At 28.1% G+C, this 20,663-nt stretch overlaps 2 protein-coding genes across 2 annotated transcripts in view; one reads left to right on the forward strand and one right to left on the reverse strand.

The window, feature by feature from the left end:
• Positions 1-335: 335 nt before the first annotated feature.
• On the reverse strand, positions 336-19,719 carry LOC145267109 (peroxisomal membrane protein PEX13-like). Its single transcript, XM_080123130.1, has 5 exons — positions 19,478-19,719; positions 12,371-12,598; positions 6,741-7,198; positions 5,100-5,225; positions 336-615 (listed from the first exon to the last, which is right to left on the reverse strand). The coding sequence occupies exons 1-5, from the start codon at positions 19,585-19,587 to the stop codon at positions 359-361; spliced, it is 1,179 nt and encodes a 392-aa protein (XP_079979256.1). The 5' UTR covers positions 19,588-19,719; the 3' UTR covers positions 336-358.
• Positions 18,443-20,663, forward strand: part of LOC145267110 (uncharacterized) — a 42,476-nt gene continuing 40,255 nt past the window's right edge. The window contains exon 1 of the mRNA XM_080123134.1: positions 18,443-18,557. The gene's annotated coding sequence lies outside the window, so the exon portion shown is untranslated. The remainder of the gene's footprint in view (positions 18,558-20,663) is intronic.

The following is a 20,663-nucleotide window of genomic DNA, read 5'->3' on the forward strand; positions in this document are numbered from 1 at the left end:
GATATTTTCGTTTCATCATGGGTATGTACATCAATACAGATTTTTATTAATTTTTGTTTTTAGTTTTTTTTATACAGATGAGATTTCTAGACAAGAAACCATCAATAATTTACAGTAAATATTAGTTTGCATTGTAAAAACATTTTATTTCCAATCAATTTTAATATCTAATCCTGATCAATATTTTAATTATTAGTGTGATATATAAAGAAAGGCAGGAAAAGAAGTCTTGATTTGTTGTTTTTGTTTTCTTATTGTCTTCGGTTGATTAACATTTGAATATCTATTCATAAACACATCCTGTTAATAAAGATGAAATGAAAACATTATAACAATTTTATCAGTTTGTGATGTTTATTCACGTGTCAGATTTTAATTTGAAATAAGAATTGAAAACATTGTCCATGTCCGGTGTAGCAGCCTGAAATGTTTCTGACTGTGTGTCTGTATTTACAGCAGAGTCTACATTGTTATTACAAGGGCTTTCTCCTGGAACTTCAACATTTCTTCGTCCTTTGCAATAGACAGGTTCTTTCAGATAGTTCACAGGAACGATTCCAGCTTTTTTGCCATCAACAGAAGCCAAAAACCAGCCTTTTATACGCGGCTGCAAATCTAAAAAGAAAAAAATTATTTTAATTGTCAGACGCATTCACACATTTCGCACTTCAGTTTGAAACAACATTTTATATTTTAGATGTGAGAGAGTTAATAATGAAAATTTCAAACAAAATATAATGTAACATTGTACGCATTTACACCCAACATGTAGCAGAGTGTGTCGTAAGGAACATAAGCCAAATAATAATTCAACTCCTTGGTTTTTCTTTTTGTAACAACCACATTTATTTCCGGGTACTTTCTCCAATAAACCATGATCGTGCTCCTTCTCTCTGACCTTTGTCCTATCGAACATAACATGATCTCGAACATGCTCCTCTGTCTGTGCACACATTCTTTTTTATAGTCTTTTTCTTTTTCCTTGATGTCATTTGGCTCAGCATTTGCATACAGTTGCAATACTCTGTTACACTAATATTAGTGGATAAGCATGAAACAGATTAATATCACGTTTGTATTCTTATTTTTGTTGAAGCAGAATTTCACACCAAAATATCTTGGTGAAACTTTAGTGATGTGTTTGTTATAGTTCAGAATTTTTTAGATGAGATTTGGATTATTCAAACTAATGTTCTTATCTTGAATGCCATTATAAAAGTTTATATGTTAGACTGCAAATTAAATTTGTTTTTTTACTTATCAAGGCTAAAAGCCACTCATGTATAAGGGTTAATGAGATAGATGAATTGCAAGTTGCATAATGAAGAGAGGATTGCAAATGATGCATGGAATGAACATAATTTTATTACTTATGAATACAGTTAACGGCAAGTACTTGTTCACATGGGATTTGAAGATCACCATGTGATAGTTTGCAAACAAGCAGTCCAGTGGTCTGAGGATAAAGGAAAGTTCTTTGCAGTTTTAGTAGCAAGACAAATGAAGGTCTTACAAGGACAAACCAAAGATTAGGGTTCAGTTGAGCACTTTCCATGGAAACAATAGAGCAGAGAGTGACTAACAATGTCTTTTCTGTGAGAAAGAGGCTGTCAGTACCAGAAAAGATTATGTCCTACTAGATTACAAAGTCGTTGTCCAGACAAGAAAGAGTGCTCTAAGTGATACCTCCAGTAGAGGTCACACAGCACTACTCCATCCTAGGACGTATCTCTTACATGTTCCCATCACTGCACTCACAATCATAAAACAGGTTCACATAATACTTGTGTTATCTATGCAAACACAATTATCCACTGTAGATAGAAAATAATAATTTCTATAAATATGAAAGATTTCGAGTCAACATTTATCAAGACTAAAAACCACCTGAGGATGAAGATTAATGAAATGGATAGCTTAACAGTTGAATGATGAAGAATATTATGATGACAGTTTATCAAGTATTTGTTAACATTAGAGTTGAAGATAACGATGTAATAGTTTGCAGGGAAGCAGTCCCATAGATAAAAAGTTCATGGAAAGAAACTCTGTTCATGGAAATTCTACCTGATGCTGAATAATTTGGGCTATTAGTAGGAAAGTTTGATGTTTGTAATTCTTAAAAGAAAAAAATTCATAAGCAAAAAATTTTCCATAAACTTCAGGCTAAATATTCCAAAGCAAAATCTTTTCATTAAAAACTTCATTTGGACATTTTTTTTTTTAAAGTAATCTTAAATTTTTTTTTTTTTAAAGTAATCTTAAATTTATTTTTTTTTAAAGTAATCTTAAATTTATTTTTTTTTAAAGTAATCTTAAATTTATTTTTTTTTAAAGTAATCTTAAATTTTTTTTTTTTAAAGTAATCTTAAATTTTTTTTTTTTTAAAGTAATCTTAAATTTATTTTTTTTTTAAAGTAATCTTAAATTTATTTTTTTTTAAAGTAATCTTAAATTTATTTTTTTTTAAAGTAATCTTAAATTTATTTTTTTTTAAAGTAATCTTAAATTTATTTTTTTTTAAAGTAATCTTAAATTTATTTTTTTTTAAAGTAATCTTAAATTTATTTTTTTTTAAAGTAATCTTAAATTTTTTTTTTTAAAGTAATCTTAAATTTTTTTTTTTTTAAAGTAATCTTAAATTTATTTTTTTTTTAAAGTAATCTTAAATTTATTTTTTTTTAAAGTAATCTTAAATTTATTTTTTTTTAAAGTAATCTTAAATTTATTTTTTTTTAAAGTAATCTTAAATTTATTTTTTTTTAAAGTAATCTTAAATTTATTTTTTTTTAAAGTAATCTTAAATTTATTTTTTTTTAAAGTAATCTTAAATTTTTTTTTTTTAAAGTAATCTTAAATTTTTTTTTTTTTAAAGTAATCTTAAATTTATTTTTTTTTTAAAGTAATCTTAAATTTATTTTTTTTTAAAGTAATCTTAAATTTATTTTTTTTTTAAAGTAATCTTAAATTTATTTTTTTTTAAAGTAATCTTAAATTTATTTTTTTTTAAAGTAATCTTAAATTTATTTTTTTTTAAAGTAATCTTAAATTTATTTTTTTTTAAAGTAATCTTAAATTTATTTTTTTTTAAAGTAATCTTAAATTTATTTTTTTTTAAAGTAATCTTAAATTTATTTTTTTTTAAAGTAATCTTAAATTTTTTTTTTTTAAAGTAATCTTAAATTTTTTTTTTTTTAAAGTAATCTTAAATTTATTTTTTTTTAAAGTAATCTTAAATTTATTTTTTTTTAAAGTAATCTTAAATTTATTTTTTTTTAAAGTAATCTTAAATTTATTTTTTTTTAAAGTAATCTTAAATTTATTTTTTTTTAAAGTAATCTTAAATTTATTTTTTTTTAAAGTAATCTTAAATTTATTTTTTTTTAAAGTAATCTTAAATTTATTTTTTTTTAAAGTAATCTTAAATTTATTTTTTTTTAAAGTAATCTTAAATTTATTTTTTTTTAAAGTAATCTTAAATTTATTTTTTTTTAAAGTAATCTTAAATTTTTTTTTTTTTAAAGTAATCTTAAATTTATTTTTTTTTAAAGTAATCTTAAATTTTTTTTTTTTTAAAGTAATCTTAAATTTATTTTGGTAGCATGATTAATCACTAGATCATGATGGTTCAAAGATGGTTGGAAATTAGAAAAAATATTGTCTTGTGATTTAAAAGCCAATTTTAACAGTATATAACTAAAATTGCAGGATTCAAATAATTTAAAAATCCTTACAATTCCTTATGTCATCTTGTGATAAATGAAAATTAATCATAATGGAAGCAACAATTATTAAATCAAACTAAACATTCAGCAAAATCCCATTTTTCCTCCAGAAAAAAAAAAAATGTTCTTAAAACATAATTGATAAAACTAAGAAAATATTGACAAAACCAATTACTTGTTATTAAAAACATTTTAATCTTGTAAATAAATATTCTTACTTCCTATTAAAGATGTCATTTTTAATTTTCATAATTAGGGACATTTTCAAACATTATGTATCAGCCCTCTTTCATAAGGTTAAAATAGGTTATGCAGAGAATGAATTAACAAACATTCATAATAAATGCAGCAAATGGAAGCAATAATTATTAGATCAAACCAGTGTAAAAATTAAGCAAAATCTGATTAGTTCTAAAAAATGACATGGAAGTGTATATTTTACTGTCCACATAAGATTCATTTCAACAGTTAACACATTGAATCCTCTTAATACAATTCATAACACAGTAGCGATCAAGTTACATTTACCTTTTAATAGTAAAACAATAAAAAAAATTTTTGAAAGACTTGTACCATATAAAAGCAGGTGAAAACAATTTGATAAGGGCAAAATACTAAAGATTTTTTTTGCGAAAAATAAAAAAAACAAACCTATACGCCCAATATTGACACGTGGCCCTTTTTCTGTAAGATCTTTATATGCATAGAAGTATACAACATTATGTGCATTAACTTGCAAAATACCAACAGTAAAAAAATAAATCGCCTATTACCGAAAATAGGAACCTAATTCGAAGTAACGTGGAACAAAATTATTAAGGATACAAAACGAATTTTACATTAAAGATTAAATCTTGTTTAAATCCAAATTTTATCAAAATATATAAAAAAAATGAAAGTTCACCACGCAGATTGAAATTGTAGTGAGTTTCATTATATTTATCCATTTTTGCACACTAAATTAGATGGCTTCTACTAAAAAAACTAGTTTTGTACATTTAATCTGACCATTATTTCTATTTTTCTCGTCTTTCAAAAGGTGAGAGATTAAACAAGAAATAAAGGCATGTTTGTCTTTTTCACCAAGTATAAATCATTATATATACATACATGCATATATATATATATATTCACAAGAAATAAACGTTAAACGTGTCAACAAAAATGCTGATAGTTTATGACAAAAAAGAAACATAGAATATTTGATTTCAAAGGCTGTCATAAAATAAAATATAAGATTTCAGAAAAAAAAATAGCTTACTTTATTAAAGTTGAGTTAATTGTTTCCTTAAGGAGATTTTTCTTTATATTTTATTCATACACTGAACTGGTTGAATCCTATTCAGAGTGGTTTGTCAAACAAGTGATAATTACCTTTTGGAGCGATGATAATTTTCTGTCCAGCAGAAAATGAAAGTTCATCTGGATTTTCTGCCTGGAAATTATAAAGACCTACAGAAACATAATGCTCGTCTTCACCTGATAACCATTTGGGCACATCTAAAAATGAAATATAAGAATTAAAAATTAAACAAACATTGAATTCCATCCTGGAAAACTTTTAACTAGAAAGGTTACTAAGCAAAATTTAAGGTTTTAAAAGAGTTGAAATTAGAGTTAGCACTAAGTAAACAGGGACATGAAGGATGCATACAAGCCTTGCTTTATAATAAGCAACAGACTAGCGTTCTTTCATCAGAGTAAAGCCATCAATTCAATTTTTTTTTTAAATAATTCATCCCAAGCAAGACACATTGTCTGAGATGGCAGAGGCTACTGAGAATTAGGTACCCGATTTAAGGGAGAGGTTTGTTCATATTACTTTTAAATTTCTGTATGTTGGTACAGTCAAGGAAATGGGTGAATTTGAAAATCTAGCAGTTCAAGGAAAGAAGCTATTAGAGTAAAAAGCCCTACAGTAGAAGCGGTAGGATTTAGTTGATTATTAGGTTGGTTAAGTGTATTTATGTCGAGCAATGCTAGAATAGCAGGTGCATTAGAGCACTTTCCATTTAAGTACTTGCAAAACACGCACAGAAATGAAAAAAGAAGACCAGAACTTGGAGAGTACAGGGCCTATTAAATGAACAAATATCTTGCTGCCCACCCAGATTGCTAAATCTGGTCTCTACCATAGTAGCTCCTTATGCTTCGGTGGCAATATGCCTTGTTTGAAATGAAATATATATATTTACTTATACAAACATTATTAGCTATATAGTGTATATGTTTCTGTTACAACTCCTTAACAGAAGCATTGTCTTCAGGCTAGATTTTCTAATGAAACCAAATTTTAAATAGTTTTTCTTTTACACAAAGCTTCTCATTTGAATAAATTATAAGAAAAAGAAAGTACAAAATGAAAGTACCAAACTAAATAGCATTTTTCATCCTCTGGATGGAAGTTCCAGTTAATGGCTAAAATGGGTGCTGACTACTTCAAATTCTAGACCATGGAGAGAGATAAAAAATCTCTGTATTAAAAAATGAAAGAGGATGAAAAATGCGATTTAGTAAAAAAAAAAAACTCCCAAATTTCAAGTACCCAATCTCTTTGCCCCTCAGCCCCCTTTTTTCTATACTACCAATCTTGTATTTTCTTTACGATTTGTTCAAATGAAAAACTTTGTATAAAAGGAGGAACAATTTAAAATTTGGCTTCAAAAGAAGATTTGGCCTTAGAACTACAACTATCTAGTTGATAGTCGGCAGTTCTAACCACCTGACTACAGAATGAAGTTCATTAATAAATGATACCTCAATGTTTTTATATAAAGATTGACCACCACTATTTGTTTATTTACAGAAAGTTTTGCATTGCGCTAAATAGAAGCAGGTGATATAATTAACAACAGAGCTCTACCTAAAGGTTGGGATTATAGCAATGACCATTAAAAATATTATTGGAAATATATTCCAATTTCTACTTAAGAAATTATTATACAGACTTAATTTTTCTTTATCTTCGTTTTGTGTATTTTTTTAAGTCATTGTTTGGTTCTTCATTTTACTTACTTGGTGAGATAAGTTTCCAAATCAACCAGGGTGCTCCGATGATTATACCAAAGAACATGATAATTGGCCAGGAACTAAAATGACTATTATTCTTGGAGAGAACTTCCTGTGAAACAACATTACCTACAGCCTCTTTCCAAGCCATATCCGCCTGCCCAGGTGGACTCAACCTTAAAATCTCCAGCACTTTGCGCACCAAATATCTCAATGTTCGGATGACAGCTAGAGCAGACACCATGTGACAGATCTGAGATTTAAGCCTCGAAAGATTATCTGCCACTCCAATAACTGCTCGAAATGAGCTATACAAGGCTTGGAATGTGGAGTCCAACATCATGCTCACAGAAGTAAAGGCTTGCACAATACTTTCTATGGATTGAAAGGCGCTTCGTGAACTGTTTTCAACTTGTTGATAAAGACTGTTGTAATTCATGCCATTCGAAGATGAAGAACCATAACTGGAAGAGAAATTGGTTGGTTTTAAACTAAACAATATGAAACCATTGTTCAGGAATCAATTCTGAAATTGAATTGAATTAAGACATATCTCTACATATAAAGGGCTCAGTTTCCTTTCAGACAGAGCTTTATAACAATAAACAGTTTACTTATTTGAGCACCTTATTACAGTTTCATGGCTAGAAATTTAAATTCATAAAGGAAGACAAATTTCTAAAATCATTAAAATCATAAATATCTAATTTTTTTTTAAATATTTCAATAATAAATGTGAATAATATTAATCAAGGAAAAATGTATAGTATATAGTTATCTTGTGGATTTTTCAAAGTCAGACCCAAACAACAATCTGATTGACATATCAATACTTGAGTCAAGCTATTCTGTTTTTTCATTTCTTTCTTAAATTAGGTTATTAGTAGGATAGTTTATTTTGTGTCAATTTCTTTCTGAAAATACTTAATCTGGATAAGAAAACATTTACAGTACATACTTTTTTCCCTCCATTTATTAAAATAAAAGGGAGTAGCAAATTCTTATGTATTAAGATTTAAAGTTTTAAAAGTTATTTGCATCAAATGATTTTATAGATTAAAGCAACTATAATACAATTAGTTGTAGTTTTATGAGAATTCTGGAAGGAATTTTGATTAATAAGAGTTTCCTATGGAACACGTTAACAGAGCATTTTCCTTATAGACTACAACATGGCCACCTTCAAATTAATATCAACAAATACTTGTCATAAATCATCCCCATAATTAAACTTAGTTAATTCTATTGCCCATTTTTCAATCCTCTCATATTCTTCATTATCATTCAATTGATAATCTATCCAGTTTTTGGCCTTCATAAGTAGTGACTAATTAGTAAAAAAAAACAAAAAATAACAAACTGGATCTGTGTATAAAATGAGGCTTTCTTTCAGTCTCAAGCGAAAACAGATACTCCCTGTAAGGGTGGAAGTAAGTAAAGGTTGCACAACCACAAACCACACTTCTACTGAATTGGCATTGCTTAAGTCCAAGAAAACTGGAAACAATGCAGAGTAGAAAAAAACTGGTGTTATTTTACCGTTATATATATATATATATATATATATATATATATATATATATACTAGCAGACTGCTCGGCATTGCCCATTCGTAAAATATGCTTAAATATGATATTTTGATTAATTTTGATTAATTCAGATTGTGTATTTATTATTATTTTATTAGACCCAATATCTAGTAATGATTTAAAAAGTTAAAAAAAAAAAAAATGACTTGTGCATCACCATCAAGAATCAAAACCAAAACATTTAGCTTACGATTTACTTTTTCCTTTGATGTCAATGCCTGAGCTATGAAAATGTTTGCTGCAAGGCTAAAAATTAAAACATGAACAGATAGCTATTACGTTACGCATGCATATTTGTAATGCTGTCGTTTTACCTTCACCAGGCAAATTCTATTTTTTTTTAAATTTTCACTTTTGCACCAATTTTCCCTGGTTAAAACCCAAATATAAAGTTTTGCATCGGTCCGAATACCCTATATATTAAGTTCCATGTTTGTAGACCAAAAACTAACAGAGAAATTTTTTAAACAAATACATAAATATTTATAGAAAGAGGTTTGTGTTTACCTTTTTACACAAATATTACGCAAGTATAAATTATGTATATTATCTGCATGAATATAATTACACATTAACTAAAGATGATCATCCCATAAGAAAACAAAAAAAAAAAAACTAATGGGGAAATTAATTAAAATGAATGTTTAAAAGAATATGCAAATTAGCTAGATCTTTTGCAGATAAATGCAATTCCACACCCCATATATAATAAAGTTGTTTTTTTAAATAAATAGAAAAAAAGGGGTTTTAATATGAATATCAATACACAAAAGATTCAAATTTAAAGGAATATATATATATATATATATATATATATATATATATACACACACAGGGTGTCCACAAAGTCTGACTACATTACGTAGCAAGACTTTGTGGGCACCGTGTAGAATATGTAGCCAGACTTGTTCCTTGCTAATAGAGTCAGATGGTTTTGTGGCCAGGTTCAAATCTCCCAACCAGCTGTAATCATAACTCCCTGCATTGATAGATTCCTGAACGGATGAAACATTAATGTCCATAGGTATTTAAAAAATTATCATAGTAATATATATATATATATATATATATATATATATATATATATATATAGATACAGGGTGCCCATAAAGTCTGGCTACATAATCTACATGGTGCCCACAAAGTCTGGCAACATAATGTAGTCAGACTTTGTGGACACCCTATATATATATATATATATACACACACACACACACACACAAATAAGTAGTAACACTACATATTTCAAATAAGAATAGGTTTAAGGTTTCTAAAGTGCATACTAAAATTTTCCATATGAACCCATGACTCAACGAATAAAGTGCTAAGTGAGCAGTCTTCTGAAGATTAAAGATTCAATTTTCAGTCCAGGTGATACTAAAAATATGATTATGAATTACTTTTAAGACTTCTACTCTTTCATGGCTGATGTAACGAGACCAATCTATCCCTGTGAATTAAAGGGTTCATAATTTCATACAGATTCCAGGGTCAATGAGACACACCTGAAGAAGGTTGGAGGTTACATTGACCAAAATTTTGTGAGAATAATAGTAATTTAAATTCCTTTTTTATATAAACTTTAAAATGGGCAAAGGAATAAAAAGTGTTTTTTCAAGTTATAAAAGTTACATTTTTTGCAAAAAATAAATATAAATTGTTTTGGATTTTTAACAAGAAAATTTTTATTCTAAGATCAAATCAATTTAAAAATATGTGTTTTGTTTATATTTTGAAAACGTGATGGTGTCAGATACCGTATCATTCTGAACCCGTTTGTTACATCTGTCAGTATAAGTAGTGCTGATTTTTTTAAATACTTATCAAAGCCAAGAGCTACTCAAGGATAAGTGTTAATGAAACAAAATGATTGTCAGCAGAAAAATGAACACTGCACGGGTCATGGTCATCAGTTTGTTGTGTTCATTGCAGTTTGATACTTAATCTCCACCCTGGCCATAGTGTCAATCATACGGTCGCCATCATTAATGTATAAAAAAATAAAAAAAAAGCTTTCCTTTCCAAACAAGATCACAACTCAAGTTTAAAATAAGTAACAACAATTTATTTTGAAAAGTTACAATGGCATTTGATTTTTCGGTTCTAGTTTAGAATTCCCCTTATATTAAAAAACAAAAAGAAAAATCTGTATGATGTACATACCCATGACGAAACGAAAATATATTCCAAAAATTATAATAAATGATCAAGTAGTTTTATTTTTACAGAAAAAAATAATTTTTAAGTAATTAATGGAAATTAGTAGGCATTATGACATCAAATCTTGCAAGTTTGAATTATTTTCAATTAACCTTGTTCTTGTTTTTAAAGTGCAAGCAAGATGGCCATTCTTTTGTTACACATAAAATTTGATTTTTTTTTATTCAAAAACGAAACTACTTTATTCATTTATATGATTTTTGGAATATGAAATTTTCATTTAATTACAGATACATACATCATACAGATTTTATTTATTTTGTTTAATATAGGGGGAATTCTTCACAAGAACTTGCAAATCAAGATAAACATTTTCCAATTGAACACAAACAGTCCATCAGCTTAAAAACCAAAGATGAATCTGTCTTTGAAACTAACAGAAAAACAACTGGTCACCTTTGTCTGTTATGCTGAAATATATATATATATATAGACATTAGTGTCATTTGAAGCACACTACACCACCAACCTACTTGAAAATGATAAGCTGCTTTATCACTGGACATAAAAACTTACTTACCAGGGGGACTCTTATCTGGAAGTGACATTAATTTTTATAGGGTTTCAAGTGGTTTAATTTTTCAGCATGAACTCCTGTTTAAAGAGGCAATAACTTTTTCAAGTGGATGAATCAAATTTTAGATGGTCAAATCCAGAGCTAGATATTTTCCCATCAACAGCCTTTCATCTGCAGGAATTACAAATATGCACCTCACTAAACATGAAACATTGAACATGTTTAGATGGGAGTACATGTTTAGATGGGAGTACAAATTAGATGGGAGTACTATTTAATTATATGAACTGCGTTTGATTGCTTATGGAGTGGTTTATGACAAGAATTTGTTGATATTCGATTTGAAGACAACCATGTTATAAACAGCAGAGAAACATTTCCATGATAATGTGTTTGAAAGGCAACAAGTTCTTGCAAAGAAGCTTGATCTATGGAAATTATGCCTAACACTATACATATGGAGGGTGAATGTCTTGCTATCATTTGATTTTGCTAAGAGTGGCAAATTAAGATTGTCAGGTTGTATTGTATATAAAAACTTTAAAGAATATCTGTCCCAGGTTGAGACTATTGCATCACTCTCATTAATATTCTTAAGGATACATATCAAATACATATATTTGATATTTGGTTTCATGTTTTGTTCAATTCCATGATTTCTATAGCCATAAAAATAAACAATCAGAAAACAATGTAATTCCTTGCATCCTTCCATTCATCTACTTATTTAAATTAGATTCTCTTTATACATAGAAGAATACTCGTTCTAGGATGGGCAAAATTAATTCTACTTTTATGTCTCCTTTAAAAATTAAAAACAACATATGATACTAAACCTTGCGTCTAGAATCCTTATTCTAATTTTGATCAACATCCATTACTTGATTTTGATTCTAGAAAATGTTTCAAATTTAATGATACAGAAGAAAGTCAGAAAATCTTATTTAATTTGTGTCTAAAGAATATGCATCAATTTCAATGCAAATCTAATTTTGTTTCTATATTATGTACTTAAAACTACGCCAAAGAAACTGAAATCTAGGAAATAGATTTTAATTCATGTCTAATACGTATTGTTTAAACTCTACAAAAATCATCTGAATTTTCAAAAAGTTGCCACTTCCTTTATACCTCATTTTCATTAAACTAAGTATAACAACATTACTAACCCTTATGCTTAACAGCCATGTTCAAAAATTCATAATGATTGGTTAATTAGGTTGAGAGTAAATCCAATACATACCTAACTTTCTAAAAGATAGAAATAAGTAAACTCATTATGAAAAAAGAAAAAAAAACCTCAAACAAACCTGTTATAAGCATAATTCATGCCAGAATGATACGGCATATAAGGATTGTAACTAGTTCCGTACAGTCCATAGGGAGTATAAGTCGAACTAGTGCCATACAACGGCATCCGGTTTGTCTGTGAAGCATTTGGTCGCGGAGGTAAAGGAGGTGGACCAGAACTACCCATCATTCGGCCTCCTCCTCCACCACTTAAGTGGGAAGTAAATCCACCTGGAATATTCGATGAACTGAAACAGAACAAAAAATAAAAATAAATAAACAACATACTATAAAAAAAATAGAAAAAAAATAAAAAACATACTATAAAAAAAACGACATACTATAAGAAAAAATAGAAAAAATTAAAATAAACGACATACTATAAAAAAAACGACATACTATAAGAAAAAATAGAAAAAATAAAAAAAATATTGAAAAAATAAAAAATAAACGACATACTATAAAAAAATAGAAAATAGAAAAAATAAAAATAGAAACAAAATAGAAAAAATAAAAAAACGACATACTATAAGAAAAAATAGAAAAAAATAAAAAAAAACGACATACTATAAGAAAAATAGAAAATTAAAAAATAAACGACATAAAAATAGGAAAAAAAATAGAAAAAAATTTAAAAAATAAACGACATACTATAAGAAAAAATATAAAAAAAATAAAAAAACGACATACTATAAAAAATAAAAAATAAAAATTAAAAAAATAAATAAACGACATACTATAATAAAAATAAAAAAATAAACGACATACTATAAAAATAAAAAAATAAAATATAAAAAAATAAAAAACGAGATACTATAAGAAAGAATATAAAAATATTAAAATTAAAAAAATAAATGATATACTATAAAAAAACGACATACTATAAGAAAAAATTTAAAAAAATAGAAAATATAGAAAATTAAAAAATAAAAACAAATAAATGACATACTATAAAAAAAACGACATACTATAAGAAAAAATAAAAAATATAAAAACATTTTTAAAAAAATAAAAAATAAACGACATACTATAAAAAAATAAAAATAAAAAACCACATACTATAAAAAAATAAAAAAAAATTTTTTTTAATTTTTAAATTTAAAAAAAATAAACGACATACTGTAAAAAAAAAAATTTTAAATTAAAAAAAACAAACAAAAAAACGACATACTATAAAAAAATAAAAAATATATAAAAAAAAATTTTAAATAAAAAAACCGACATACTATTAAAAAAAATAAATAAAATAAATAAACGACATACTGTAAAAAAAAAATAAACGAAATACTATAAAAAAAAAAAATAAATAAAAAATAAACAACATACTCTAAGAAAAAATAGAATCTCACTTTTTGGATGGAGTAGGTGCTTGTGATTTAGCTGAGGATCCTCATCTCTTAAATGTAAATATAATTTTGTTTTTAATTTCAAAAACATTTTAGTGTTTCCTCTTTATGTATTATATTCAAGGTTTTAATAAACTCATTGAGATTTTCATCTACATTTTTTACTCGTGTCATTTTCCCGCTATTTATGCTCTTGTACCATTTTTTTCAGATACCATTTTTTATCAAAATTCATTGTTATGGTCGATACATTTTTGTTTTTACTGGTAATTTAAAAATCAATAAATATTTATCATTTTATAATGGAAAATTAAGTTGAAATAACAAAAGAAACATTAAAGAATTGGAATTGGAAATTAGGCTAAATTTCTTTTCTGATACCGATACATAAAAAAGTTTGGATTTTTCCAATTAATCCTAACATTAATAGGTAGTTTTGTTTGTTTGTTAGTAACTGTAAGGCATTATTTAGTAGTTAGGTTTGATTTTTGTTTGTTTTACAGTATATTTTTCAGTTATTTAATGATGAATCCTGTAATTTTGGAAAAAAGATTTTTTTTTAAATTAGAAAAAAAAAACAAAAAAAAAAACGACATACTATAAAAAAACAGAAAAAATATCTTCAAATATTTATTCATGATACTTAGTTTGGTTGTTTTGTAAAGAAAATTATTATTTTTGGCTTTGCAGAACATGATTGAATCTTGCAAAGAGAAAGTAAAAAACAATAACATCAATGCTGGGTGAATTTTTGTTTAGGAAGCCAGTATCTTCAGGCAGTTAGGGCATCTGGTGCAACTAGATACCACTCCAAACCAAAGTGGACCAGAAAGCAATGGTAACTAAGGGGCAACTCTACATTTCCCACAGACCCCAAATGTGGCCTTACCACTGGATGTCCTTTTAGGTAATACCTAGAACTACTTGGAATGAATTCTACCAGTAAGGTGTTATTTATTAATTAGGGAAGAAACTTAATTCTGAACAAAATCTTGCTAACGATCATGTAACAGACTGAAAATATTCAGTCTCATATAGCCATATGAACAAAATTACAGACATAAAATAAAACAACGATACACAACAAAACAACGATAAACAACAATAAAGAAAACAATGATGATAAACAACAATAACAAAAAAACAATGATAAAAAACAATAAAAACAAAGAAACAATGATAAACGACAGATTGCTTATGATTAGATATTGTTTCAGATTGTTTATTATGCTGATAATTGTTTGTAGAAGTGTAGATTTCATGTTAATACATACTATTCAATAATGATTGAAATAAATAGTGAAGAACTAAATATCTTTAGATCATACACAGCAAGAGTTGTCTTGGGATCAGAAAGTTCCAGAGAACTTCATGCTGATTAAAGGTTGAGGAGTTAAGTTGATTGAGCAAGGTTGGTTAAGGTGAAGTTCCCTACCAATATTTTGAGACCAATGACTTCAGTTGTCATTAAGTTACTGTATCTTGTTACTGATGCTCTGGTTATTTTATCTTGGGTCCTTAACAGGAAATCATCTAAGGGCAATACATTTATTAAAAACCGTATTAAGGACATTACAAAAAATGGTGGAGGAATTGAAGAATTAATTTAATACTCAAATCCTTTGCAAATACGTTCCTACGTCGAAGAATTCTGCAAATTCGCTTGCTCAAGGTATTTATTTTTCTAAATTCTGCCAGTCTCAATCATGATTTATAAGTCTACCACCCTGATTAGGTAAGGCAGGCCAGTATTGAATGGCTGACTATTTCACTTCCATGTCTTAACGACACTAATAAGAGAATTATCTCATGCTTGTATACAAATGATATTTTGACTGACAGAAACCTTGTTTTCATCATTGATTAATGCTTTAAAGAAAGTTTTGGAATTCATTGACAAATTGAAGCGCTGACAAACAGACACCTCTAAGAAGGCTACATTGTTACTATTGGCAAATATGCAAAGAAAAGAGTTCTCGGAGGAGCTCCAATATTTAAATAAAACATCTTGGTTTATTCTTGGATGATGAAGGTTTGATTCGATCTTCGGACCATATTCAGGGTTTGGACATCCATCCTTATCAAGTGAAACACCCAGTCCTGTTGGAAAAGCGTCATCACCTGATGAAATTATTAAAGAAGCGCACCTGAGTTGTTGCCATTTTAGGCACAAACTCAATCTTGACCAAGTTTAGATTAACAGGAAGACAGTCTATAAAGACTATAATCCAACCTTGTTCTGTATGGAAAAGGATAAATTCAAACAGACTTAGGTTTTTGGATATGCTGAAAATGAATAAATAGAATAAAATGAAACTAGATTTGTCAGTTGCAGTTTTGGTTATATGCACGTGTGTCGAAACTAAGCGCACTTGGGGTTGCATTTACGCATGAGCATATATCAAGATAGCCACCAACAATAACATAAGAAATGATATTGCTTAATATCTGGAAAACTTTGCAGAAAATTTAAATGCAATATTCGTTTTCAGCATACCCAAAAACATAAAAGTTGTATTTTAAAGGAAAATGTTAAGGTGGAAACCAGGTAAAAAATTACTGTTTTCTTTGCACTTTTCTATTTACTCTTTTAAAAATACAAAGAAAAAGTTGTGAACTTAAACTAGAAAATTATAAACTCGTTTACAAAGATGGCGACTATATTTTTCGACCAAACTTTTATTTCAGTGCGTCACCTGCATGATGAAACTCAGGCTATAGCTTACTGTTTTTAATGTTATTTTGTCATTGTGACATATTCCTGGAGACATTTTGATAAAGGTGCAGCATCTTTCCACCCTCAAAAAATCCTTTAAAATGACTACTATTGCGAGTTTTCGGGTGTGCTGAAAACGAAAATAATGTTTAAAAATCCAGGGAACAAGTAGTTTCCCAGATATGAAGAAATTATAGTTTCAAAAAGTGGGAGATCACTTTTTTATATTAATTTAATGTAAAATGAGCACCCACTTTATGGCCACCGTTTTTGTTGGAGAGCAGTAACGTAAAATGGGTAATCATGGCCTAGTAGAACAAAACCTACCTTAAAATACTAATTTTCTAGGGATTTTCGGGAGTACAGAAAACGAATATCGAGGAATATGTTGGAATGCCGTTATTTTTTCTACTAAAACATTTTTAATTAAAAATAAAGGAATTTTTTTATGACCTGCCCCAGCGTAGTATAAACACCTCCAACCTCTCCATGTTAAGAACGGCTTTCCGAATAAACGCCCTCGAAAGCCATTCTTAACATGGGGATGTTGGAGCATGTTTATAATATGCTGAGGTTGTTGGAGAGTGTTTATAATACGCTGGGGCATGTCATAAAAATTTACCAAAATAAGTTGTTTTGGGAATCATATTTTAAATAATTTACGTGACTGAAATAGGATTCTGCCTTCTTTTCTATACAATTTGTGTGATATAAAATTAATCGAGTTTACGGATTTTAGAAGACATAACCAACAAAATGAAAAATTGTAGAAAAAAAAAAAAAAAAGAAAAAAAAAACAATAAATATTACCAAAGGCAAAATAAGTTACTCTTCTACCTATCTGGATGAGTTATTTTAAAGCATTTATTTACTAGTGCCGAGTCTTTAAGTTCAAACAAGAAAATAAAAATGGCTGGGAAGAGATCCTCCTAGTTGGGTAAGTTTCTACCAATTGTTTTTTTTTTTTTTTTTTAATTTTCGATTTTTGAGCAATTATCAAGACTGGGCGAAATTGATGGTACTTGTACAGTTTAATCAAGGCATTAAAAAATGAAAATATTGAAAAATTTTTAAATTGCATGTATCGGTTATGGAATGAAGTTCTCTGAAAAAAATAGTGTATCAGTCTCAAACAAGATGGCGTGAAGCATTGAAGCAATTCTTCGCTAAAACGTGTGATAATATTTGATTTTCTTACATAAAAAAAAAACTACTTGATCTTCATGCAGTGACAAGTACGTACATTAAAGATTTTTTTTTTTCAGATTTTTCTTGTAAAATTTTTTTTTTTTCGGCCCAATTATAGACAAACACCTTTTTTCCTTTTGGAAATTAAGTTTACAACTTTTTGAAAATTAAGTTTACAACTTTTTGGAAATTAAGTTTACAACTTTTTGGAAATTAAGTTTACAACTTTTTGATTGTATTTGAAAGATTAAATCTTTCAAATACAATCAAAAAGTTGTTGTAAACCTACAAAAAATTATGATAAATCGGTTTTCAAAACTAGGTCCCCCTATTTTTGCCCGTACCTAATATTTCGCTATCCAATCAAATGGCATTCTTTCAACCGGTGTCATACGACTTCTGCTCCATTTTTTCTTCATATTTTAGTTTCCTTAAAGTGCGAGAGGGCCAATGTAGGCGCGTTCGCGTTACTTATGCAAAAACGGTTAATTAAACTGCAGAAGCACCTGTTAATGGAATACCCCCCCCCCAAAAAAAAAAAGACGAAAACATAAAAATGTGTTTGGTGCTTATATTTTTGCAAACCGTTTGTGAAAACTTTTTTGATCACTTAAAAAAAAAAATAAAGCATTCACAAAACTACGTAGGACGAAAAAAAAAAAAAAATTAACTACTTTTTTATTTATTTATTATTATTATTATTATTATTATTTTGAAAGATTCCTAGGCGATGTGATAAGACATTTCACTACGTCCGTTCGCACGCACGCACCACACCACGCACCATGTAAGAAAAACACTACCGAAGGCGGTGAAATGGCAAAAAATAGTCCCACGGTCTAGGGGTTCATACCATGCAAATGGTAAATTTGTGTGGGTTTGATTGTCAGATTCGTTGTCAGCGACCTCGAATACCCATAAAAAAAAATAGTGATCAGTGTTCTGTTGCAGCGTAAGGTAACAATTTGCCTTTGTTTTTTGTTTTGTTTTTGTTTTTTTACAGCGAAAAAAACAATTTATGATACCGAGCAAAAAATTCGATTTTTATGAAGAAAAGCTAATACTAAAGATGGGGAGGGAGTGTCGGCGCATTAAATTGATTTATCTCTCCGTGGAGTTTCTAAAAATCCAAACAAAACTTTAAAAATTAAAAGATGCCTACCTTCAACGTGCTATCATAAAAACGTGTTTTTCGCTGTAAAAAAAGTGGGGGGGGGGGAACTACTCGATCAAATTAAGCGAACTTTTAGAAGACATGGTCAACAAACGAAAAATAGTAATAAATAAATAAATAAAATAACAAATAAATATTACCAAAGGCAAGATTACTCTTCTACCTATCTGAACGAGTTATTTTAAAGCATTTAGTGTAAAGTCTTTTTTTTTTTTTTTTTTTTTTCGGAGATCTTCAATTCAAAACGGACACGTACAATATTACCTTTTTTTTTCGATATTTTCATTTTTTAATGTCTTGATTAAACTCTACTGCCAAATTGACTTTTGACGGTATCGTTTCGACTGCGCACGCACTGTTTTCGTTTATTTTTGTTTTAAAATTACAACCCGGAATTGTGTAGGTTTTAATTTAACAATTCATCCCTGATACCACGATTGTGGCTAGATTATAACTGCATGTAAACCCGCCAATACACACACACACACACATATATATATATATATAACATATAAACCATATCTAAAACCTAGACAGTATCTCTCAGCTCAGTCAGTGGTTCTTCGTTGTCCGACGGTGACATTTTTGGGAATACAATTTGACCAGGAACGTTAAAAATTTACAATAATTTTGTAGGGAATGTTAAAAGTCGATTTCGCCCAAAATTTTTCTACAATGTTAAATTTCAAACTGATTGTCTTACCTGTAAAAATTATTTTGTAGCGACGAATTATGTTGATTAACAGGATTCCAAGGTGTGGGTCGACCAGAAGCCATTATTGCATCTGGGAGTTGATAAACAGAAACTTGCATTTTCGGATTTCATTTAACTTTCATATTCTTATTCATTAAACTCTTTTAAACAAATAAAAGAAAACATTTAAAAGTAGAAAAATGCACATATTTTTGTTTTATTTCCGTCTGTTAAAAAAACAACAAACAAAATGAAATTAATAGAAAAATTCGAAACTAAATTAGTTAACTAATATTGCGTAACTCTAAATTTCAATTTGAAAAGTATTTTTAAACAAGAATTGTTTCGTAACCTTTTTTTAAAATGATTTTGTTTTTATCAAACTAATCCCAATGTTTATTTTTTAGAAATATGTTTTGTTTAGTGGATTCCTAATATTTGCAGTACAATGCTAAAACTAATTTAGTAAAAACAATTATTGGGTCGTCATGTTGTGGGTTGCTGCTGACAAGCTAGTTGAAGTTTAGCAGACGATATTGTTACATCTGAGTTCGATCCTAATGAAGTAATACGCTCGTATTGTGCCAACGTATAATTAATAATGACTTTATTTTAATTATTACTTACCACAGAATTACAAAATGAAAGGATATCCCAGTCGCTCTCCATTTAAATGAAAGGTTCTATTTAGAACATTTTAATGTGACCCATGCTAAAACTGACGTTTAGTCGGCATCTTCCGGTAATTTATGTAAACAGTCGAGGGGGGGGGGATCGATTGAAAACGACCCGGGGTCACAATCATAACCATGCTGTGCTATCAAACAGGAAATTATGTAACATTTAAAATAAGAAAAAAATTCATCGTTTGTTACAAGATTATAACAGACATACTGAAGATGAAGGTTTCCTTCGAAATATATTTATGAATTTCAATATAAATTTTAAACAAAATAAATGTCTATTTTGTAATAATATGTTGTTTTGGCTTCAAACGTATATAATACATATTTCATTTTATTCAAACTCAACCAGTGCTTCTAAGGAACAAAATCTTAACCTGAATTCCGTGTGACCATACGCACCGTTCCGAGATTTAAAAAACTACCGTAGAAACAACAAACGGGATTCTACTTGCTTATTCTCTACTCCAACAACATGGTGAAAAAAAAAAAAAAAAGTCACACTGAAGATG

Source organism: Euprymna scolopes, chromosome 42 (genome assembly GCF_053919585.1).
Source record: "Euprymna scolopes isolate OS-2025 chromosome 42, ASM5391958v1, whole genome shotgun sequence".
In the NCBI taxonomy this organism is placed as follows: Eukaryota; Metazoa; Mollusca; class Cephalopoda; order Sepiida; family Sepiolidae; genus Euprymna; species Euprymna scolopes.

Excerpts from the sequence above, each read along its gene's own strand:
- LOC145267109 (XM_080123130.1), bottom strand. The coding sequence starts at position 19,587 with ATGCAAGTTTCTGTTTATCAACTCCCAGATGCAATAATGGCTTCTGGT. Across the intron at positions 12,599-19,477 it reads CTACAAAATAATTTTTACAG|TTCATCGAATATTCCAGGTG; the intron begins GTAAGACAATCA and ends GTTCTGTTTCAG. Across the intron at positions 7,199-12,370 it reads ATGAATTATGCTTATAACAG|TTATGGTTCTTCATCTTCGA; the intron begins GTTTGTTTGAGG and ends TTTCTCTTCCAG.